This window comes from Galeopterus variegatus, unplaced genomic scaffold, assembly GCF_000696425.1.
Source record: "Galeopterus variegatus unplaced genomic scaffold, G_variegatus-3.0.2 Scaffold231, whole genome shotgun sequence".
NCBI classification, from domain to species: domain Eukaryota; kingdom Metazoa; phylum Chordata; class Mammalia; order Dermoptera; family Cynocephalidae; genus Galeopterus; species Galeopterus variegatus.
The window spans coordinates 509,223-535,286 of NW_007726342.1; the positions used below are offsets into that span (position 1 = coordinate 509,223).

Below are 26,064 nucleotides of genomic sequence, written 5' to 3' on the forward strand. Positions count from 1 at the left end.
TATGTGGGATCTGAACCCTCGGCGGGAGCGCCGCCACACTCCCAAGCGGCACACTGTAGCAGTGCGCCACCGGGCCAGCCCTCTGTCTTAGTTCATTTGTGCTGCTATAACAAAATACCTTAAACTGGGTAATTTATAAAGAACAGAAATTTATTTATGGAAGTTTTTAGTTCTGGAAGCTGGGAGTCTCAAGATCAAGGTGCGTCTTAGTTCATTTGTGCTGCTATAACAAAATACCTTAAACTGGGTAATTTATAAAAAACAGAAATTTATTTATGGAAGTTTTTAGTTCTGGAAGCTGGGAGTCTCAAGATCAAGGTGCAAGCAGATTTGGTGTCTGGTGAGGGCTTCCTCTCTGCTTCCAAGATTGTGCCTTGCTGTTGTGTCCTTACATGGCAGAAAGGGTGGAAGAGACAAACTTGCTCCCTCAGGTCCTTTTATAAAGGCACTGATCCCATTCATGAGGGATCATCCATGATTAGCCCTTATGGCCTAATCACCTTCTAAGGGCAATCATCTTTTAATACTATTGCACTGGGGATTAAGTTTCAACATGAATTTTGGAGGGACACATTCAAACCATAGCAACTACCATCTTTAGAATCACTTTTTTTACATTATTTTGTTGCTTTTTTATTATGAAAATAAAAACAAATGCCTCAGGAGAAGTGTTCATGATCACCAACAACAGCAAACATGTTCTACTTTTAAATTCTGTTTTGTTAAGATCAGATGGCAATAAACAAGCTAAAATAAGTAAGTCAATGTGATGATTCATTTACAGTCATCGACATTTACAGAGATATGCAATGACAATATGACAATACAGAGAAAGGCATTAAAAAGATTAAGGCAAGCTAGTCAACCTGCACACACATCATACATAAATAAACAACATTTAAAATATCTACATCTATATCTATAAAACCTTTCTGGAAGTGTTTTGCTGGTATTAAGGAGTAAGTGCTAAACTGGATTTGACAAATTCTTTATTGTAGGGATTTTTCTTTAAACGTCCATAAAAAATGTAAATGCGCTTTTTTTTTAAATGCATCTTACAGTTTGAAAGGCAGATGAAGCTTCCCAGGGAGGAAGATTCTCTGAAATTCAGTGAATACATCATGGCCAGCCCCATAGCCTTCCAGGCTTGCACTGACTTCATCACTTAGAATGCATTTTAATTTCATTTCCTGGACATCTCCCATTTCCCCCAAAATATGTATATTAAAAGCTGCTCTATAGTCTTGATCCTTAAACAATTTTCATAGGATTATTACAGCCTCCTATCATAGAGGAAATGGAAATAGTAAATGGCTTATAGTCTGAAGCTGGGTTTTTTAGGACATTCTGGCAAAATTCTTAAAAGAAATCAGTTTTGCAGTCAGAAACAGTGAGGACAGAAGTCCTTTAAAAAATCACAGCATCATTAAATTAAAACTGCTTAGAATGGAGTGCAACTCAGTGAAATAATATATTTAGTGAATTCTCCTTAGAGAAAAGGGATGAAATGATTAGTTAAGAGAACTCAGTGTCACTGATTGATAATGAAATGCTTTCAAAATTTTTAACTTGGGGTGGACTAATGGGAACAAAACGATGCTGTCTACCATAAGCGAATCACTGTGCAGTATATAATGTATTGAAACAATACTCTGTATCCTACAAAGATGTACAAATGGTGAAATAAAAAAATAAAAAGTAATAAAAAATTTCTTTTTTTTTTTTTAAAGATGACCGGTAAGGGGATCTTAACCCTCGACTTGGTATTGTCAGCACCACGCTCAGCCCAGTGAGCAAACCGGCCATCCCTATAAACGCTCAGCCAGTGAGCCAACCGGCCATCCCTATATAGGATCCGAACCCGGGGCCTTGGTGTTATCAGCACCACACTCTCCTGAGTGAGCCAATGGGCCGGCCCAAAAAAAGTAATAAAAATTTTTAACTTGGGCTACACTCTAGAGTCAAATTTTCCCTTCTTACTTTTCACACAACTGAAACTTTTTACTTCTTGTCTTAGCAATTGTGAAGGAGCTATAAAAGAAGCATTTTTTGAGCATTTCCACTCCTTCCTTCCAAACATTAATTTATCAGTTTTTATTTATTATCAAAATATATGATTTTCGGGCTGAGCTCATGGCGCACTTGGGAGGGTGCAGCACTGCGGGTTCGGATTTTATATAGGGATGACCGGTGCACTCACAGCGCTCACTGGCTGAGCACGGTGCGGCCAGTCTCAAAAAAAAAAAAAAAAAAAAAAAAAAAGACAAAATATGTGATTTTCTTTATCCTAAAGTCTGATATTGCAAATCACATACTGTTATAAGACCTACCTATTCAATCACAAATTAATTTACTTAAAGTAATGGGTTAAATGTTCTATGAAAGATCTGTCTAGAAAACTCCTTTTAATAACAAGATCAAATATTTAAAAATGGAACGCTTAAGGGCCGACCCCGTGGTGCACTCAAGAGAGTGTGGCGCTGGGAGTGCAGCGACGCTCCTGTTGTGGGTTTGTTTTTCTATTTATTTATTTATTTATTCCTTTTTTTTTTGTCTTTTTTACTGACTGGTAACGGGAACGCAACCCTCGGTGTCGCGCCCATACTGGGGACCGGCAACGGGATCGCAACCCTCAGTGTTGCGCCTGCACCGCGCTCAGCCAGTGAGCGGGAACTGGTCTCCACATGGGATCCGAACCCTCAGCGGGAGCGCTGCCGCACTCCCAAGCGGTGCACTCTCCAGTGCGCCACCGGGCTGGCCCGCAGGTTTGGATCCTATATAGGAATGGCCAGTGCGCTCACTGGCTGAGGGCGGTGTAGACGACACCAAGCCAAGGGTTGCGATCCCCTTACCGGTCAGGAAAAAGACAAAAAAAAAAAAAAAAAGGAAAGCCTAAAATTTATTTATATTTCTTTAAAAATTGTTAGTGCAACAGTCATTTTTGAGTCACTCTTTTTCTTTCTCTTCCTCAAGTCACCAATGTTACCTCTACTATGTCTTTCATTATCTATCCCTTTCTTCCCATGCCTGATGCCTTTGTCCTGTTTCAAGGCCTCACTGTCCATTTCATACACTGTTACAGGACAGTTACTTGGTCTACCTGCCTTCAGTCTAGCACCTCTTTGAACTGTTTCATTTTCATTTATTTGACAAGCAAGGCTTTAATATCTTCTGCGTTCCAGCCACGTGCTAGGCTCTGGGGATCCAAAGAAGATTAATAATTCACAATATTTTCCCAGCTCCCTAGAGAGACCAATCTAAAAATAAATAATTAGAATATATACCATAATAAGTTCAATGATAGTGGTATGAACAGGATGGTCCAAGAACACAAAGGATGTCTAATTCTGCCGATAGTTGTCATCTCAGATCTTACTATATTCTTTAAAACCCTGTGATGATTCCCCATTGACTACCGACTCATATAGCATGTTATTCTGGCTACTCCACTTGCTCCAGCATGCTTTTACAGTCTCATGCCCCTCTTCAACCCCTGTAAAACTCTTTATCTCCTTCAAGGTGTACATTAACTGCCACTACCTCCAAAAAGCCTATCCTCATGGAGTTTATCTAATATTTCACTTTATTGTTTATGTCTATCTCCCTACTTTCTAATTTTCTTGTGAATGAGAATCGTGGTTCATTTCTTTTTCTGTCCTTCCCTCCCAAGGGCCTTATCTTCATACTTTATACACAGCAGAACCTAAACAAATGAGTTAAAACTGTATTCCTGGGAGGCAGGGGAAGGAAAAAAAAAGACTCTATTCCTATCAAAATTATTATGCATCCCATCCTCTGATAATCACAGTAATTGCTCAGGTCCTTCAGCATTACCTTCATTACCTTAACCAGTAAGTCAGGAGGTCAGTACAATGGTCACCATTCACCTAATATGCCATATAGATAATATCCCTGGGAGTTGTGTGATGCAGTGGCCCCAATTCCCTATACTATGATAAAAGAATTGTGTTTTAAAATCTCATTTTTAGTTATCCTATTTTAGGATAATATTAGGTACAGGTTTTTTGAAAAGTACCTAAGATAGCATGAATCTCAAAGTCATGTGGAAGACTAGACAAACACTGATTTCAGGATCCACTTTAATCTTCCTTTTAATGACCAAACTTTGTCAATTTGTCTTCCAGTGGACTTGCTAGTTCTAGTTTTGTTTTTTTTTTCCTTTTTGTCTTTTTTCGTGACCGGCAACGGATCGCAACCCTCAGTGTCGCCCCCGCACCAGACCGGGACCGGCAACGGGACCGCAACCCTCGGTGTTGCTCCCGCGCCTCGCTCAGCCAGTGAGCGGGAACTGGTCTGTATGTGGGATCCGAACCCTCGGCGGGGGCGCTGCTGCTCTTCCCAAGCAGCGCACTGTAGCAGTGCACCACCGGGCCGGCCCTAGTTCTAGTTTTTTACTTCCTTCTCATGACCAGTTATTTGCAAACTCAAAGATTTTAAAACACTCCTGGATTTTTTTTTTTTTTTTTTTTTTAAAAAAGATGACCGGTAAGGGGATCTTAACCCTTGACTTGGTGTTGTCAGCACCACACTCAGCCCATGAGCGAACCGGCCATCCCTATATGGGATCCGAACCCGGGGCCTTGGTGTTATCAGCACCACACTCTCCCAAGTGAGCCACGGGCCGGCCCACTGGATTACTTTTTACGTTAAAGAAACCCAAACTTTAAAGAGTTTGATGTTGTACTTGGAGATAACGAACCAGAAACATGTTCAGGACTTAGTTAAATTTAGGCTATGCCCAAAACTGAGATATAGCTTGCTGATAAAAATTGTCAGCAAAGGACTTGGAACTGGAATATCTACAGAATTCTCTAAACTGTCAGAAAACAATCCAATTAGAAAACAGGCAAAAGGGCCGGCCCGGTGGCGCACTGCATAGTGCGCCGCTTGGGAAGCGCGGCGGCGCTCCCGCCCGAGGGTTCGGATCCCACATACAGACCAGTTCCCGCTCACTGGCTGAGCGAGGCGCGGGAGCAACACCGAGGGTTGCGGTCCCGTTGCCGGTCCCGGTCTGGTGCGGGGGCGACACTGAGGGTTGCGATCCGTTGCCGGACACGGAAAAAGACAAAAAAAAAAAAAAACCAGGCAAAAAACTTGAATATAAAGTTTATAAGAATGGATATGAGGATAGCAAATAAGCACATGAAAATATGTTCAACATCATCAGCCATTAGGGAAATGCAAATTAAAGCCATAATTAGAAACCACCACACAATTATTATAATGTCTAAAATACAAAATAGTGAAATTGCCAAATGCAGGTGAGGATGTAGAGAAACTGGATCACTTATACATTGCTGGTAGGAATGTGAATTAATACAGCTACTCTGAAAAACAGTTTGGCACTTATAAAACTGAACATGCAATTACCATATGACTCGGCTATTGTAATCTTGGGCACACTCTCAGAGAAATGAAAAATTATGTTCACATAAAAACTTGTACCTTGATGTTCAAAGCAGCTTTCAAAACTGGAAATAACCCAGATACCTGTCAGTAGGTGAATGGTTGAACAAACTGTAGCACATGCGTACCATGTAATAATATTCAGTTTAAAAAAAGGATCAAATTTGTGATTACACACAACTTGGACAAATCTCCAGGAAATTATGCTGCACGAAAAACCAATCCCAAAATGTTAAAAATGTATTGATTCTATTTATATAACCTTTTAAAAAAATTGAATCATAGTTGATTATACATATTTTTGGAATTCAATGTTGACATATGATGATCAAATCAACATTACTAGTATGTATATTGTTACAAATTGTACTTATTCTTTATGCCCCTTGTCCAATCTCCCCCATCCCCATCTCCCTCCTCTCTCCCACCACTGACAACCCCAGATTTTGTCTCTCCATCTGAAAGAGTAATGGTTATTCTGTTGATTTGTTGCCTAGATGATCTGTCCAATGCCAAAAGGTATGTTCAGGTCCCCCAATATTATCATAGAGCAGATGCCTCCTCTGTCACCCTGGAATGGGCTTTGTGGAGAGAGACATCCTATTCTTTTCTTTGGTCACTGCTAGTGACTCTCCCTGCATTGAGATATAATTCATAAATTTACCCAGTTAAGGTAAATAGTTGAGTATTATTTAGTATATTCACAGAGTTGTGCAGCCATATTGGATTGGTTTATTTTTTTCCACTGTTTAAATTGAGATCTAATTCACATAAAATTTAGCCTTTTAAAATGTACCATTCAGTAGTTTTTAGTATATTTACAAGTTGTGCAACCATCACTACTATCTAATTCCAGAACATTTTCATCGTCCCCAAAAGAAACCCTTATACCCATTAGTAGTTATTCCCCTCTCCCCTATCCTTCCAGCTTCTGGCAGCCACTAATCTACCTTCTAACTCTATGAATTTGCGTATTCTGGACATTTCATATGAATGGAAGCATACATATGAATGAGATCACATATGGCCTTTTTTTAACTTAGCGTAATATCTTCAAGGTTCTCCCATTTTGTATCATGTATTAGTACTTAATTCCTTTTTATGGCTGAATAATATTTTACTGTATGGATATAACATATTTTGCTTATCCACTCATCAGCTGATGGACATTTGAGTTGTATATACCTTTTGGCTTTATGAATAATGCTACTATGAACATTCATGAACAAGTTTTTATGTGAATATATTTTCAATTCTCTTAAGTATGTAGGAATGGAATCACTGGGTCATATGATAACTCTATGTTTAGCTTCTTGAGTACACACCATTTCAAAAATGACAACATTTTAGAATAGAGGAAAGATTAGTGGTTGCCATGAGTTGGGAATGGAAAGGAATTGGGTGTGGATATATAAGGGCAACCTGAAGAATCGTGATGTTGGAACTTTCCAGAATCTTAACTACTTACATGGAACTTAATACACAAACACACAAATGAGTATAAGTAAAACTGGGGAAATCTAAATCAATCAGTGGATTATATCAGATGTCAATATTTAAGTTACACAGTACTATAATTTTGCAAAATTTTACCATTGGGAGAAAAGAAACTGGGCAAATTATGCAAAGAATCTCTATGTGTTATTTCTTACAACTGCAAGTGAATCTGCAATTATCACAAGAAAAATTTTAATTACAATGATAATAATTGGTTTGGATGTATTTTTCTTTAGCTGCAAAATTTATATTGCTTCCATTCACCCCTTTCAGATGTAGCTGCACCTACTAGGTTTCTACTATTTGCCTTATTTCTACACTATGGCAAGAAAAACATCTTACCTGCAAATAAAAGTTTCCATAAAAAGCAAACTAAAAAGTACCAGCAAAACACATTAAATTTAATTTAAGATACTAGGACTTATTATACACATTATATGTGACATTTTTTCAGATTGCTTTAACTCATATTTATTACTACTGCTGCCTACCTAGCACTATGCGAGATTTTAGCTCAATATCATGTTGCTTAAACCAGACAACACAATCACCAACTGAATAGGTTAATATTTATCCCTTCTATATCTGGCTCTCCTCAAATATAGCTCTCTTGCACCTGTTTGTCCATAATTGGGCAGAAACACATGATAATTATTTTGGTATGTAGCACAAAGAGATAAAGTTAATTACAACAAAAAAATTTAAATGCATGCAGTGAAGAGAAAAACTATCTGATCAAGACAACTGTGTTCTTGTGGGTTTCAATAACAGGTTATTAAAAAGGGGAAAGATGACTCATGCTGAAGCTCAGGTATTCCACTGAAATCACTAAACTTTTTTTTTATTTTTAATAACTTTAACACAGGAAGCCATTAAATAACTGTCACTAATTTTTATTACATTCAGAAAATGCCAACAATAGGAGCTACAGAACACTTTTTAATATATAGGGTATCTAAAACTAAGTCAAAATGAGATATTGAAGAGCCTTTTAGATATCTGCTTTGACAAATAGATTTTAAAAATTTTAATTAGCAAGTTATTTATGTACATAGAGTTGCTTTTAAATTCTTAAAACCAGCTTACGTATTTACTTTAAACAAGGTACATGGAATCTTTTTTGACAATTTGGTTTAAAAAGTTTTCAATGAATTATGCATAGACATAAACCTTAATCTAATCCAAATCTGAATTATCAAAAATTCCAAACTCATTAGTATTAATAGTAAGTTATAATGTAGAGGAGAAGAATAATGCTACCCCTAATAAAATTGCTACAACTTTCAGCGATTGACATCACATTTTTCTGAAAGAAAATATAAATGTAAGAAATCTCTTGGGCTGGCTGGTTAGCTCAGTAGTGTTGTAACACTAAGGTCAAGGATTAAGATCCCTGCACTGGCAAATTGCCAAAAAAAAATTTTTTTTAATTTTAAAAAATGCAAAGAAATTGCTCAAAGGTGTCATAAGATTTATTATGTCTATATAAGCTCCATTTAAATTTAAACTCTATTCACTTCTCTATGCTACAAGAGGAATTCATTGGCATAAATAAAATGGTAAGAAATATATGTATTTATCTATATATCTGTTATGGGTAAATGTGTCTGTATTAGTCCGTTTCTGTTGCTTATAACAAAATACCTGGAACTGGGTGATTTATAAAGAAAACTAAACTTATTAATTACAGTTTTGAAGGCTGGAAGTCCAAAGTCCAGGGAACACATCTGGTGAGGGTCTTGATGGTGGCAACAGTGACCCAGGCATATCACATGGCAGAAAATGGTGGAGCAGGGAGAGCAGGAGACCAACCTCCTCATTCACTCTGCTTTTAAAGCCCTCAAACCATGTTCCTGACCACCATGATTACTCCATTCACTCCTGCACAGTCCTGCATTCTATTCACCTCTTCAAGGCCCCCCTTTTCAATCACCATAATAGGATTTCCAACCCTCAACAGTTAACAATGGGGATTAAGGATCAATGAGTTGGGATGGCATCCAATCTACAACAGTGGCCCCCAAAGTTTCACATATTGGAACATAATCCCCATTGTAGTAGTGTTAAGAGGGTGGAAAATCCTATTTTGGTAATCGGAAGGTGGGGTCTTAAAGAGGTGACTAGATTTTGAGGACTGTGTATGCATTGCTATAGAGTCAACACCAGGAAAAGGCCCTCACCGGATGTGTTTCCTGGACTTTGGGCTTCTCAGCCTCTGAAAATATAAGCAATAAATATTGTTTCTTTACAAATTACCCAGTTTCAGGTATTTCTGTTTTAAGTAACAGAAACAGACTAATACAGAAAGTTGGTACTTAGAAGTGAGGTGTTGCTTATAACAATAAAAACCTGAAATGTGGAAGTAGCTTTGGAACTACGTAAGGTAGAGGCTGGAAGAATTTAGAGGAGCAGACTAGAAAAAGCCTAGATGCTGGTGAGAGTTTAAAAAACAAGGAGACCATGGAAAGTTAAGAACATCTTAGAGACTGGTTAAATGGTGGTAACCAGAATACTGATAAAAATATGGACTATAAAGACCATTCTAAGAAGGTCTCAGATAGAGATAAGGATGAGCTTATTGGAAACTAGGGCACAGATCACCCTTGTTATGAACTGGCACAGAACTTGGCTGCATTCTGTTCATGCCCAAAAGTTTTATGGAATATGGAACTTCAAGGTGCTGACCTAGGGTATTTGGTAGAAGAAATTTCTAAGCAGCAAAGCATTCACGAAGCTGAAACAGCCTATGCTGAGTTATGACAGAAAAGACATGAAGTAAAGGCAGAATCTATCATTAAAAGGGAAGCAGAGGGTAAAAAATTGGAAAACTCTCAGCCTGCCTACGTAAAAAGTAAGAAAGTCTGAGAGAGGAAACCAAGGGAGTTTGTATTTGACTTTTTGCTAAGGAGATTAGTACATAAGGGATCAAGAGAATGGAAGAAAGTCCTTGAAGACATTTCAGGGATCTTTGAGGCTGTCCATCCCATCCCAGGACCAAAGGCCTAGGGAGACAGAATAGTTCTGGGTAACAGGCCTGAGGCACCCTCCATGGGCTTGCTGCCTGTGGCCACCTCCAAATGTCGCTCCCATACGACAGCTTCTCCAGCAGCTCCAGCTGTGGCTAAATTGGCCCCAGGTGTGGCTAGAATGGCTACTTTGGAAGATACAACCTGGAAACCTTGGCAGCATCTACATAGTTTAAATATGCAAGCTTGCAAAATGTCAGAGCTGTTCCACTCTGATTTCAAAGGATGCATGGAAAAGCCTGGGGGCCCAGGAAGAGATCTGTCACAGAGGTGGAGTCACTGCAGAGAGCTTTTCTAGAGCAATGATGAGTAGAAATATGGGGTCATACAGAGAGCACTAACATTAATAAAGCAAATGTATTTCACAGGACCTAGCCTCCAAAGCCCTGTAGTTTCAGGTTTAACCTAACTTTTTAAAATCACACATAGAAGTGTTAAGCTTGCAAAAGACAGGAAAATTTCCCTGGGCTAAAGTCTCTGTTGTAGATAAAGAATTGTAACGCAGCAAAATTGCTGGCTCAAGGACAGATGCCCTTGGTACAGGTTAACCTACTGATTGATATGTTAAGAAAGTTCCTTGGTTATTATATAAACATACTAAAGAAATTGCTGTAGGGAAAGAAAGTGTTTGTTAAAAACAAGCTTTTGTTGGTGGACCAACTTAACTTTTTACAAATTGCATTATGGAATGTCACTTCGTTATTTCACTGATGTTACCAGCTTCTATTGTTAAACTATACTTAGCCATAACTCCACCTATGTTCCTTTTCTGTAACTTTCTGGCCTGGAGAATAAATACTGAGAAAGAACCCCAGTTTAGTGTTAATTTCCTGAGGAGGAATGCCTCTCTCGAGGGTTCCTAGAAATTATCCCCTTCAGGGTTTCTCAGTGCTCAGAAAAACGGGCTTTGAGTAATCCTTTACATCTCCGACACCCTGGGGGTGTGAGGTGACAGTGTCAGAGTTGCAGCAGAGAACTCTCACCAGGGCCATCCCTAGTGGAGCCATGGGAACAGGACTGCCATGGAGACCCCAGACTTGTAAAGCTACCAGAGTGGAACACCAGCCTGGGAGAACTAAAGCATGGCCTAAACCTAGGAAAACCATAACAGCAGGATCCTACCCCTACACCAGTGTGCAGAGAATGCCAAACATGGAGTCAAGGTACATGACTTACCAGCTTTAAGATTTAATGCCTGTCCTGCTGGGTTTCAAACTTGTTTGGGACCTGTTACCCTATTCTTTTGGACTATTTCCACCTTTTTGAATGGGAATATGTACCCTATGCTTGTTCCCCCATTGTATCTTGGAAGTAGATAACTTGTTTGATTTCACAGATGAGACTTTAGACTTTTGAGGTGAAACAAGTTAAGACTTTGAGGCTGGAATGAATGTATTTACCTGTGAGAAGGACATAAACTTTGGGGGACAGGGACAGAATGTTATGGCTAACTGTGTCCTCCAAAGTTCCATATATTGGAACTTAATTTCCACTGTAATATTGTTAAGAGGGTGGGGAATCCTATTATGGTAATTGAAAGGTGGGGCCTTAGAGGGGTGATTAGATTGCAAGGACTGTGTCCTCATGAATGGATTGATCCATTCATGGAGTAACGGGCATGGTTCTAATGGCTTTAAAAGGAGATCGACTGAGAAGTTTAACTTTCTTGCTCAGCCATTTTGTTATGTGACACCCTGTGTTGCTGTGAGGAGTCACCACCTACCAACAAGGCCTTCACCATATGTGACCCCTGGACTTCCCAGCCTACCAACTGTAAGAAATGAATTGCATTTCTTTATACTTTACCTAGTTTCAGATATTTTGTTATAAGCAACAGAGATGGCCTAATACAATATCTTTATCTATACTTATATTTAAATGAAACCTGGAATCAGGCTATTGATAGATGAGGTAACAGACAGGAACTTTAATATGGTCCTGGGCAGAAAAGAGGCTGCAAGGAATAAGGGTATTGTTATGGGCTGAGTTGAGTTCCCCACAAAATTTGTATATTGAAGTCCTAATTCCCAGTACCTCAGAATGTGACTGTATTTGAGAATAGACTATTTAAGAAGGTAATTAAGTTAAAACAAGATCATTAGGGTCGGCCCTAATCCAATATTCTGTGTTCTCTTAAGAGGAGGAAATTTAGACAGACACAGTTATGGAGGGAAGATCATGTGAAAATGAAGGAAGAAGATGGCCAAATAAGCCAAGGAAAGAGGACTCAGAAAAAAACTCTGCTGACAGCTTGTCTCAGTATTCTAGCCTCCAGAACTGTGAGAAAATAAACTTCTGTTATTTAAGCTACTGTGTGTGGTACTTTGTTATGGCAGCACTAAAAAACTGATACTGCTACTACAGATAGCTACTTATTCAAAGGGCTGGTCAGTGCCCCCAAGTTTAAACATTCTGAACATTTTACTGAAAGGGAACCATGGAGGCAATACAGATATAAACAGCCACATCACAGTGCCCTTAACAATGACAATGGCCTTTGAGCTTCTAAGAATAATTATCTATAAGACCATCTCTCACAACAAATATACCGAGAATAATTCGGCTCAACTAAAGAATTTTTGTGGGGATTTGGGGGCTGGCCAGCATGGGGATCTGAACCCTTGACCTTGGTTTTATTAGCACCACACTCCACTGAGTGAGCTAATCAAATTTGTTACAAAAATGTGTAAATCTTTAAAAAATTTTAATAATATACTTTTTATTTAAACCAATAGATCCAAAATGTCTTCATTTCAACATGTAACCAATATAAAAATTATTAATAAAATAGCTTACATTCTTTATTTTTTGTACTAAGTTTTTGAAATATAGTGTGTGTTTTATACTTACAGCACATTGCTATTTGGAGCAGCTACATTCCCAGTGTTTAATAATCACTTCTGGCTCATGGCTACTGTATTGGACTAAGTAGCTCCAGCCTTAAATAGAGGGCCTAGGGTGATAGTTTCTCTTCCTCAGATCTGCTGGGATTCCTTTAAGCCATACAGTTCTCTAAAACAAAATGATTTGCCAAATCCTATATAATTTTTCTTTGTGACTTAAAATTTGTACTAAAGATACTTTCAGACTCTCTTCCATTTATTGCGATTCTCATTGATTCTAATTTCTTGCTATTTGCCAAGTGGGTGACTGTCTCTCTATATCTACCATATTCCACATACCCACTCCTACTCCCTCTCAGAGAATTTTCCACAAAATTAAAGGGCCACATATTTTTCCATCATGCCAAGATTACTCTAGACAACTCATTAGGTCAATTAAAGAATTTCTACAAGCACTCTCTACTCTTAATCACAGAGAGTGTAAGTCAAGGCATTTCCTACAACTGTGATGTCTTTTTTTTTTAATCCATTGATGTCACTCAGATGTCTTAAATATTAAATAAAACCAGTGAATATTTGCCATTTGGTGGCATATTGAAAATAGGAACTCATCCTTTCCATTAAAAATGTTTAATACTTAGGGGCCGGCCCTGTGGCTCACTCGGGAGAGTGCGGTGCTGATAACACCAAGGCCAAGGGTTCGGATCCCACATAGGGATGGCCGGTTAGCTCACTGGGTGAGCATGGTGCTGACAACACCAAGTCAAGGGTTAAGATCCCCTTACCGGTCATCTTTAAAAAAAAAAAAAAAATGTTTAATACTTATAACTGATTATTATTATTATTACATAAATGTTGAGCATGCTAGTTCATAAGCAATGTTCTAATACTCCAAGCATTTGGACATCACCTCAAAAGCACTTAACTATGTAAGAACAAGGCAGTTCTCTGGCTAAAGACAGATTTGGATCTAAACTGGTGATCCTCACTGATGAAAGAGTTCAATATTGAGAAAAAAGCAAACCTGAATTAAGATAATATTTTGAGCCCTTTATCAGGATGTTTCTCTTCCTACTTTTACAGAGGATATAATTTCCCATAGTGCTTTGTTTTCAGATAATCCATATACCTCAGCTAAAAGATTCTTGTTTTTTACCAACAAACCAGCCAGTTCAGGGTGGACTGGGTCAGCTGCCTTTCTGTTGTACATGATTAGGTTCCTGGTGGGAACCACTTCAAGAGGTGGATCAAAACAAGCCTACAAAGAGAAATTGTAAATTAATTAACTAAATATATACCCTATGGATCAAAACCCACAACGTTCGAGCCCACACAAACACAAATAAGTAGTTCTAAATATACAGAATATAACTTCAAAATATTCATTTTGAGGTGCTACACTAACAAATGCAATAGGTTCCAGGAAAATAGCAAGTAACATGTTGGCCTAAAAGGCTACTTTACATTTTTTCTAAAAATTATTACTTACCCTATAACTTATAACATCAGCCATAAATAAATGCAGCACATCTAAATAGACACAATTTCTGAGAGTATAGGAATCAAGTAAACACACATAAAATGCCTGGGGAAATTTTAATTCACATCTAATAAAAACTTTATAGAAACTTGAGGAGCTGGCCAGTTAGCTCAGTTAGTTAGGGCATGGTGTTACAACACCAAGTTCAGATTCCTGTACTGGCCAGCCATCAAAAAAAAAAAAAAAGTTTAAGCTTATAAAAATTTGAACTATTAAGTCACTGATGAAAGATTCACCAGTATTTGTTCAATTTTTTGGTTACAAATTGACTCCTATGCACAAAATAAATTGTTTTATTGAAACATATTGATTGTACATATTTGTGGGGTACAGAGTTGAATGTGTACATAATGTGATGATCAAATCAGGGTAATTAGCATATTCTTCATTATAATCTTAATCATTTATTTGTGATGAGGACATTTGGTCTCTTCTCTTCTAGCAAACTGACAATATACAGTAAATTATTGTTAATTATAGATGCCTGGTGTGACTGTACACCAATAGAACTTATGTTTCCTATCTAGCTGTTTTGCGTCCATTAGCTAGCCTTACTATCCCCCACTTCCCTTTTCCTGCTCTCTCCTTCAGAAAGTTCAATTTATTATTGATTGATGGATTGGTTTTCAGTTCCCACTTATGAGTGAGAACATGCAGTATTTCTCTTTCTGTGCCCCACAAAATAATTTTTTAAAAATCAGATTTCAGTAGATCAATATTAATTTTGTATTTTTCCCATATCTACACTGAGGGTAAAAATTAAGGCGTATTTATCTGTATTATGGTATCTCCCCCTGTTGTCAAAAGGGTGTGCAATATTCTAAATTATAACTAGTATAAGTTTTGGTAAAGACAAAGTCTTTTGATTAAAGTGAAACAAAGAAAAATGCTTTAACCTAAATCACTAAAATGTGTATAAATGCTTAATGTACTAAAGAAACAAAACATATTTTTCTAAAGTTATCAGGTTTTAGAATTAATTTCATGCCTACCAAAATACTAGGAATAAGGACTTGCACAAGAGAATACAAAATAACTATGTTTGAATATTTAAAGAAATAAAAGAGAACTTTGAAAATATGAGTAAGTTACAAGAGACCACAAAGAATAAAAATATTGAAAAAATAACCAAACAAAACTTATAGAAATGAAAAGTATAATAATTTTAATTTGAAAATTGTATGGACATACTAAAGAAGCAGATTAGACCCAGCTGAAGAATGCATAAACTTATATCTGAAGAAATTACAAAAGAGAAGCATGTAGAGAAAAAAACATGGTAAATGTAAAGGAGAGTTTAAAGACAGAGATTAAAATGAGAAGGTCTAACATTTCTAATTGGAATCCAAGAAAAATATAATTTAGAGAATGGGGAAGAGGCAATATTTGAAGAAATAATGTTTGAGAATTTAACATAATTGTTGAAAGATACCAATCTAAGTGGTCTAGCAAATTCCACGGAAAATAAATAAAACGAATTCCTTACTTACGCACTCATAATAAAACTGAAGAACATCAAAGAAAGCGATGTTAAAAGCAGACAATGGAAAAAGAAAGATAATTACAAATAAATAACAATCAGACTGGTGAATGAGTTCTCAGCAGTAACACAAAAGCTAGAAAACAGAATAATATCTACAATGTAGAAAGAAAAATACATCATCTTTCATCAATTCTAAGAGGAACAAATTTTCACATTTACGTATCTCTGCAATTGGGATGCATATTAAACTATTCATTTATGAATCCTTCAGCAGTAAACATACTTTAAAATTTTATAATAGTGCATAAAATAATAGTGTTTCTTTTATTTTCTTTTTTCTCTTTTGGTGGCTGGCCAGTCTGGGGATTCAAACCCATGACCTTGGTGTTATTATGTTTCTTAAAATAAAGGAAATATGGTAAATGTCAGCTAGAATTTTATACCAAAGAAAATTATATTTTAAGAATAAGAGTAGAATAAAGACATTTTAGACAAACAAAAATTGAGTTTATCACCAATAGGCTCTCACTTTTAAAAAGTTCTAAAAGGGCCGGCCTGTGGCTCACTCGGGAGAGTGCGGTGCTGATAACACCAAAGCCCTGGGTTCGGATCCCATATAGGGATGGCCGGTTCGCTCACTGGCTGAGCGTGGTGCTGAAAACACCAAGTTAAGGGTTAAGATCCCCTTACCAGTCATCTTTTAAAAAAAAATTAAAAAATAAATAAAATTAAATAAAAATAAATAAATAAATAAAAAGTTCTAAAGGATTCACTTCACAGATAAGAAAAATGAACTTACAAAGTCTGAGATACAAGAATAGGGAACAAAAATAGTAGCAATTGTGTGGGTATACCTAAATAAGCATCAGTTAATTTTAAAAATCTAATTTATGGGGTTGAAAATAAAGAATATAACCAACACAAGACAAAAAAGATGCAAATACATTAAGAAGAGAAAAATAGCTTAAAGCACTATAACATCTTCAGATTTCTCAGGAGTAACAAAGATTTAGTTAACTTTGATAAGTATATACTTAGATAATAATAAAAATAATAATAAAATATTAAAATAATAAAATGTATTATTTAAATAATAAATGTATTACTTAAAATAATAAAATGTATTATAATGGCTAAAACAATAGCCACAAAGCATATAACTTCTAAACGAGGAGAAAAGGAATAACTGGAATGAGAAAAAGAAAACAAATACAACACAACACAACAAAAAAATAATCAGTTTTGGCATGACAGAAAGGGGATAAAGGGACAAATAGAATGCATATGATAAAACAATAGAAGTAGAGAGCTGGCCAGTTAGCTCAGTTGGTTAAAGCACAGCCTTATAACACCAAGGTTGGATCCCCGTACTGTCCAGCCATCAAAAAAAAAAAAAAAAAAAAGATTGTAGAAATATATCCAAATAATCAGTATTATTAATATATGTAAATGGACTAAATTTTCTATTTAAAAGCAAAGATTATCAACATTATTCAAAAAATCAAAAAACCAAATCAACCCATATGTCAAATAATAATTTAATGGATGAATAACTTTTTTTTTTTTTTTAAAGATAACCAGAAAGGGGATCTTAACCCTTGACTTGGTGTTGTCAACACCATGCTCAGCCAGTGAGCTAACTGGCCATCCCTATATGGGATCCGAACCCATGGCCTTGGTGTTATCAGCACCACACTCTCCCTAGTGAGCCACAGGCTGGCCCATGGATGAATAACTTATGGTATATTCCTGCAATAGCATACTACAAATGATGAAAATTATTAATAATTGCACATACATCAACACAGATCTTGCTAAACAAAGAACCAAGTTAGAAAGGATAAAAACAGTATAAACTTTTCCATTCATATAAATTTTTAAACAAGATAAAGTTAAATAATATCAATTAAGAATATATATCATATAAAACTAGAAAGAGAAGCAAGGGAATAATTAATATACACAAAAATTCAAAATATACACTATTTTCAATTTTAGGTGCAAGAAAAGGAATTCAATCAGGAAAGGGCACACAAGAAGTTTCTAAGGTACTGGTAAAGTTCTATGAAGTTGGGTGGTAGGCTTATAGGTACTTGTTTTTTTAATCAAATCTGTTTGTATATACTTTATACTTTTTTGTATATGACATATTCTTAAAAATAAACCAATACACAAAACTACATATTTTAAAAAGATGTATATATTGAAAGACATATATCAAATACATTAAATTGAGATAAGATAGAAATGGAAATGATGATGAAAAAATAAAATGAAAGGGGCTTTGCACAGAATGATAATGAACTAAGTATGATTAACTTGATAGTGTGCTTGAGATCCAAAACAAAAGAGTAAATTGATTAAGATGTCCTAAATATCTTATTTAGTACATCACAATATCACTAAGATTTCAAATACCAATCAAAAAAGAAAAAATAATAACAAATATCCAATTTAGCTTTTAATTTATAAAAATAAGAAACATTCAACCTGCAATTTATTTTTTGTAGACAAGTACTTTTAAATACAGCTTGAAAAATTTCCTTATCTCAAAGTTTAAAATATGGACAAGAAGGCATGCTGTATAAGGATACTACTCACTGCTTGTTTACATAAGAAAAAATTTAAATGTATAAAAATTATGATATATAAATATAATTTGTTATGGACTCAATGCGGTTAACAGGCATATACTACATTTATCAAAATCAAAGTCTATACATCTAGTTGAGAATAATTATCATCCTTGAAAAAAAAAAATGGTCCACGATGGTCAAATAATACTTTCTTATGGGTTTGTAATAGCAACTGCCCTGGCACCCCCATCTCTCACCACTCCTGACCATGGGACCCCTCACCTCCCCTACACTGCAGTAACCAAGGCAGCTAGTGCTCAACAGTAGGGGCTTCAGGGACTGCCCCAGTGCTAGGCGTGGCAAAGATTCTTACTGGTTGATATCTGACCCTACTTGTTAAAAATTTTTAAATCATCCATCCCAAGAGCAGGAATGAGATCAAAGGATAGATGTTATATTAGTCACTGTACTTTTACTGTGTTTGGAATTAAATACAAAAATAAAAATTTCCAAACACAATCCAACTGACTTTTTTTTTTTTTTTTGGTGGCTTGCTGGTATGGGGAACTGAACCCTTGACCTTTCGTTACAAGGCCGCACTCTAACCAGCTGAGCTAACCAGCCAGCCCCCCAATTGACTTTTAAAATCACGAAATATAAGAATGCTATCAGATGACAATAGCAATTTTATGATGCTGCATTATAGTTAGAACTCTACGTAGATTTTTATACTTGATCCCGAAGAAAACATAAAATGTTATTTTAAAATTTACTTGTTGTAAACTCGATCTTTTTTATAATTGATTTAAAATAAAGTTCATAGTTAAATGATGACCAGTTGAAAATAAGGTTACAATTACTTTATTAGTATAAACTTTATAACGTTATAATGTACTGGTATATGTTTTTATAGTGTTATCATACTCCATGCAAAATGGCAAAATAATTTTTTAAATTCCTGGAGGGATTCATGAGCATTTATGTACTTGAGTGGAGTTCAACTACTAAAGATAGAAGAACATTGTCCTTTTACATAGTATTATCTACTTTTAACATAGCTAGCAGCCTTGACATTCTCATTTAAAGCCTCTAGGGGGAGAAAATAAAACATTTCCCTAATTCCCCATTCTTCCTACCCCCAGCTCAGATTTCATCTCCTAGGAGCCCTAAACTAAAGACTGAGTGGTTCTTCCTACTGGTCTTAAAAATACCAGTGGAAGGGACATCATCTGATTCAAGAGGATATTTAATTTTCGGAAAGATTCTCATTAGTTTCTAGCCCTAATAAAACAAGGCTATAGACCAAGGTGGTAATATGGTGCACTAGAAAGATAATGGAAGTCAGATGACTTAGTTCTGCCACTCTCTCTAGTGCTCAGTTTCCTTATCTGCAAAGTGAAGGGATTGGTTAAAATTAACTCCAGCTTCCTCTCAAGATGGCAGAATAGACAGTCTCCAGAGTCACTCCCTCCCACAAATCAATCAATTTACAACTATTAAAAAGCAACTATAGCCAAGCTGGGGCTGCTAGAGCTCAGGGGAAGAGAAGAGACCTACAGAGCGCATGAAGGCAGGAGAAACCACAATGAGAGAAAGGCTTGCTCCCACCATTTCAAGCCCCATCTGCTTTAAGGCTGGAGTTGGTGAGCACACAGAGCAAGAGCTGGCAAAAGCCTCAGCTGTGCTCTTCCTATGAAGTTGCTTGGAGGCAGCAAGGGGGAAAAGGGCCTTGACCCCCTGGCCAGCAAGACCACTAATAAGGTTCCCATGGACCCACATACAAGCAAGGAGCCACAGACAACAGAAAAAAGGAACCACTCAGAGGCCAGTGAGTCATCACAAGGGACATGCGCAAGGCCCATCCTATGGGAAGCATTGGTGGAGTGTGGGCAGTTGGGGAGACAGGCCCACTGGGGGAACACTGGGGCACAGCATGGACAGCTGATCTGCCCTCAATCAGCGCAGTACCACTCAGTGGAGACTGGTCAGGAATATAGAACTGCAGGGAGTGCAGTTTACTGAAAAGACTTAGGCCCAGACCAGAGTTTCCATGCAACCTGGGTGTACCAGACCTCATGAGACCTGGAAGTACATACACGGTCAAACATTAAAACTTTAGCTGGGGCCGGCCCGTGGCTCACTCGGTAGAGTGCGGTGCTAATAACACCAAGGCCACGGGTTCGGATCCCATATAGGGATGGCCGGTTAGCTCACTGGGTGAGCATGGTGCTGACAACACCAAGTCAAGGGTTAAGATCCCCTTACCGGTCATCTTTAAAAAAAAAAAAAAAACTTTAGCTGCACAAAAAGCCTTCCCCAGGGAATCAGCAGCAATGAAGCAATTTAGCTTAGCTCAACTACAGGGCTCAAGTGCTGGTCCCCACAGGAAGTTCCTCCATTTTAGAAGTAAGCAAAGGACAACAAATTAGTTCTAGTGCAGAGCTTAAGTGGTGGGAACAGCAAATAATCCAACACAGAACTGAAAGAAAAAACAAAATAGCCACAGATCAGAGACAAAGTTTGATATTAACTTGTAAAGGTCTATCATCACCAAAGAACACCTATAAAACCTAGAAGGACCGGAAGCCCCCTGGGCTCCCAAGCCAGGGAGTGGAGAGGGCCAAGGGCCTCACCCATGGCCTCCCGACATCCACAACCAGCCCAGAGACAACCACCGAGCTGCCGCAGGAAGTGACCTGGGTCCTGAGCCAGGGCAGTGAGGGACCAAGGGCCTCAGCCATGCCCCCCTGACATCTGCAACCAGCCCAGCGATGACCACTGAGCTGCCACTGGTAGTGCCCCGGGCTCCCAATCTGGGGCAGTGGAGGACCAAGGGCCTCAGCCACACCACCCTGACATCCGCAACCAGCCCACAGATGACCACTGAGCCACCACTGGTAGCACCCTGGTCTCCCCTGCCAGAATGGTGGGGGGCCATAGGCCTCAATCACGTTCCTTCTCCTTCCTCATCTTTCCACCCTATTTCCCCTCCCCCTTCCCTCCTCCTTCTCCCCCCCCAACTGCTCTGCAACAACATCTTAGACTGAGGCATAGAGCCAAGGGAAGCTGAATCCAGCTGCAACTAGACAAGCTGCTGCCACTGCCCCAGGGACCTGCTCAGGCCCTGAGGTGTGAAGCCAGGGAATGCCAAACCCAGCCACAACTAGGCAAGCTGCTGCCGATGCCCTGGGCCCCACTGGGGTCCTGAGGTATGGAGCTGGGAGAGGTTGAACCCAGCTGCAGCCAGGTAAAGAGCACACCAAAAACACCATTTTTATGCGGGTAGCCCTCCATAGCCACTGTAATTGCCATGGCTGCCCAAAAGCAGCTAGTCTCTATAGCAGCAGTCGAAGCCACTGTGCAGATGGCACACCAGACTCTCAACTTCACTGACATAAGGAGAGGCACCAGCAGAAACCAAAAAAGAAAAAAAAAAAAAAAAGAAGAGGTCCTCTCTCCACAAAACACACTCCAGAGTAATAAAAGCAGCATCTGATTTATGATAATAGGGGAGGACTTGATCACACCTGTCTCAGTACTGGACAGATCATCTAGGCAACAAACCAACAGAAGAATAGTTAATCAGATGGAGAGAACAAATCTATGGTTATTAGAGGAGGGAGGGGGAGGGGGAGGGGAGATATTGGATAAGGGTCATAAAGTATGATTTGTAACAATGAATATGCTAATAAAAATTTTAAAAAATAAGAAATTAACTCCAAGGCCCTTTACAGCCTGTTTTTATATTGTTTTGGGATTGTGGGTCTCAGTGAAATGTCAGAACCCCCAAAATGGTGAAAATAAATAAAACCCACTTGAAGTTCTGTCAGGTCCGCCGCCGCTGGCCGACCCAAACAGCCCTAGCCTCGTTCCTTCTGGTGAGCGAGTGAACGGCCCAGATTCCTCTTTCCCTCCAGTCCCCTTTGGAAGGAGACGGGGGAAGAGAGCCATGAAGAGAGGTAAGCACACCGCCGGCCCCCCAAACAGCCCAGGTAAAAGGACACTCCAATGCGGTGGGGGTTCTGTCCAGCAGTTCCATTTATTATTGCACAAGCACTTGCTTTTATAGGCAGATAGGGAGGGGAGGTTTTAACATTCAGCTTAAAGGTCAAGGGCATGTATCCTGTCTCAATGCCTAGCTTTACATAATCCTATCAATTTAAAGGTCAAAGGCATGAATCCTGTCTCAATGCCTTTCACGAGCGCAGAAGCACATATTTAGCCAATAAGGGCTTAAGCAAGGTTCCCACAGACCCCCCCACCCTACTCCCCCCCGGCGCCGTCTTAGGCTGCCACATTAATACGCCCTTGTGGGCCCATAATGGCGCTGCTTGTAATGTCACCTAAGGTGGCGTTGGTTTTTAAGGCCCGACAAAGTTCCATTAGATTTAGATGTTTCGCCGCTCCTTGTTGTAGAGTCAAGCCAGGAATGAAGAAGTGCAAGAACATTTGACATCATCTCTTGAATCATTCACCAACAAAGATGCTAAGGGCAGTAACACAGGCAAGTGGGCAAATAGAACTGGACTTTCTCTCTCTCCTACCACTCAGTTGTACATGAGATTGTTTAACCCTGACCTTCTGAGAATGGGGAAAAAATAAATGCCAGAGTGCAACTCACCACTTGGTTACTTTTCCGAGATCTGTGAGCTGACAGATGCCTGACTTCTGATGGTTTAGCCTCATGCGGCCCTTTGGTTTGGCTAGTAGCAAGCCTTCCTGGATCTGTGTGGTTCAAAAACTGGAAAGGGCCCAACATGCTGGAGATACAAAAAGCATGAAACAGATCTAGTAATGATGACTCAAGGTGCTTCCAAGGGAAATTCGCAGTCAGGAAGAGATGCTGTGGTCTGCCCAGTGCCAACAGCAATGTCTTCTGAAAGGTTCCACTTCAGATCCTCAGTGCTTAGCTAGACATCAGAAGCAGCTGCCTGCTGAACCTGGCACTTGGAGACAAGGCAGACCTGGCTTCAAGAAAGCATGAAAACACTGTTTAGATGGTAACTGATTGAAGCAGCCTGTTAATATACATATATTCACTTATAATATCATACTTCAGTGCTACTTGTGAATCATATGTTTAGATACCTGATTTGCACATGTCCTTCATTTTCAGTTTCTCAACCTATCAGAAATGCTAACTATATACCTCAAGATTCATCCAAAAGATAAAAAGTCAAACAAGAGTTAATGTAGCATGTGATAGCTCATAGTGCTCTTTCTATTTCTACCCCAAAGGAATGTAAAATGTAACCTCACATTATAATTTTTATATATTCAATTTCCCAAGAATGTCACTACTGCCTTAAATCCATTTTCCCTACCCAGTTCAAGTCCATATACTATCATTCTTTTCTAAAGTCAAATTGGGCTGGCTGGTTAGTTCAGTTGGTTAGAGCGCAGCCTTGTCACACCAAACTTACGGGTTCGGGTTCAGATCCCCATACTGGCCAGCAACAAAAAGAAAAAAGAAAAAATGTGAAATCAGAAGAAATAGAGGAAAGGCATCTTCCAAATTAATGTCCTTATGTTTTATCAATCAGTAGGACAGGGATTTCTTCTTTAAGATCAGGGAATATAGTCTGAAAAAAAAAGTGGCATTTAGAAACAGTGCACTGGAGGGGCTGCAAATGAGTGGGGTATATGTTTCCTTTGCTGAGTGGTATCTTGCAGAAAATCAAATAGTCCCAGAATCAAACAGGAATTTTCATAAGAGGAGGAAAAAAATAAAGGTTATGTGATTTGGAGAATGTGGAACAGAAAGCATAACGGTCTTGCTTTCTTCACTAACCCTGAAATATGCTTGGAAATTCTTCTATTAATTCATTCCAGATGTATTGGTGTTGAAGTATAATATCTCTAATGAGACGTTCGTCTCTTCCTCATTTCCATTATTTGATACCTAAGATCATTACTATATCAATTCCTTTTATAAGAGCCAAAGAAGAGAGTCAAAGAAGAACTTAAGTTTTGGTGGATGAAATGGGAGAATAAACTGCTCCTTAGTCGTAGAATGAGAATGATACTGGAAACAAAGTTCTTAAGAATTTCATCCTTTACTTTTGTTTTTATTTCCTTACCATTTATGATTCTTGTGTTCTATTCAAAATAACTTCACTTAATGAGTTTCACTCATACTGCGTTTAAGAAACAAGCTACTGTGTGGGCCAAAATACATCTCCAGAAGGATGAAAATATAAATCCTTCAGTATCAGTTCAAGAACAATCTCCTCCAGGGAACTTTTGATTCCCAGAAGGTGAAGGTAATTTTTCCTACCTCTTATAGTATATGATCTATATAGTACTTTTCTTTTGACTGTTACCTTGTTCAATATAGGATTATGTAAAAATCTCACCTCCTCTCTACATTAAAGGTACCTAAAGCTGGATCTATTTCTGGTTTATCTTTATCATCCCATACCAAGCACAAAAAATACAGATCAAACAATGAAAGAACCCATCAGGAAAAAAAAAAAACTTAATATGAAGTTAACTTATATAGATGATTATAGTACTATGCTCCCAAACTAACCTTGTAAAATATAATAAAAATATATTAGGTGTCTAAAAGTAAATATTAACAAAATATAGCCATATAACACGATTATTATGTTTTGTTATGTTTGTGCATGACTATTCTATTTTTACACACTCAGAAGATATAGTATGCTACGCTTCATTTAGCAGAAAGTGAAAAGCATAATTTTTTTTTTTTCATAGATGACCGGTAAGGGGATCTTAACACTTGACTTGGTGTTGTCAGCACCACGCTCCCCCAAGTGAGCTAAATGGCCATCCATATGTAGGGATCCAAACCCTTGGCATTGGTGTTATCAGCACCACACTATCCCAAGTGAGCCACAGGCCGGCCCTGAAAAGCATAAATTTTTACCATTATCAGGCACAAGAGAAAATTCCAAATCCAAAGTCAATTCCCAGAAAAGACATGAATTGTCCAATATGAGTGGCTGCTCGGGGCTATTTGCCAGTAGAATGTTTGCACATCAAAGCTGTTGCTAGGTGAACACATCACAGATGTACGAGGAAGGAAAAGGGACCTACTAAAGTGATACAGTAAGACCTGTGGTTCTTTATTTCCCTAATTAATTAAGTGAAAACACAAAGTGTTTAAAAATATATTTGTTTACTATCTGTCTTTTCATACTTACATACTCACTATATGGGGATGTAATTTTTTAAATCATGTTTTAGAGGGGAAAAGGTAATATTTCTTATTTTCCTGGCTTAGTTATTATCTATTACTGTCAATCCTATGAATATAATTTAATTTCTTCCTGCCTCATTTTTATCATATATAAATAAAAACACTGGGCAGTCATTCTCAGCTCTAAATTCATATTAGAATTACCTGTAAAGCTTTTATTTTTATTTTTATTTATTTATTTTTTTTGTGACCAGTAAGGGGATCATAACCCTTGGCTTGGTGTTGCCCGCACCGCACTCAGCCAGTGAGCGCACCGGCCATCCCTATATAGGATCCGAACCCGCAGCCTCGGCGCTGCACTCCCCTGAGTGAGCCACGGGGCTGGCCCTGTAAAGCTTTTAAAAATATTTATGCTGGGCCGGCCCAGTGGCGCACTGCGCTAGTGCGCCGCTTGGGAAGCGCGGCGGCACTCCCGCCGAGGGTTCGGATCCCACATACAGACCGGTT

The 26,064-nt window shown here is 38.2% G+C and overlaps 1 protein-coding gene across 1 annotated transcript in view; it reads right to left on the minus strand.

Moving 5' to 3' along the window:
• LOC103585333 (coiled-coil domain-containing protein 170-like) overlaps window positions 1–23,350 on the minus strand; it is a 49,367-nt gene extending 26,017 nt beyond the window's left edge. The window contains exons 1-2 of the mRNA XM_008566258.1: window positions 23,014–23,350; window positions 13,923–14,051 (exon numbers count right to left, since the gene is read on the minus strand). Coding sequence (XP_008564480.1) covers window positions 13,923–14,051; window positions 23,014–23,151 — 267 coding nt within the window. The 5' untranslated portion in view covers window positions 23,152–23,350. The remainder of the gene's footprint in view (window positions 1–13,922; window positions 14,052–23,013) is intronic.
• Between the last annotated feature and the right edge of the window lie 2,714 nt (window positions 23,351–26,064).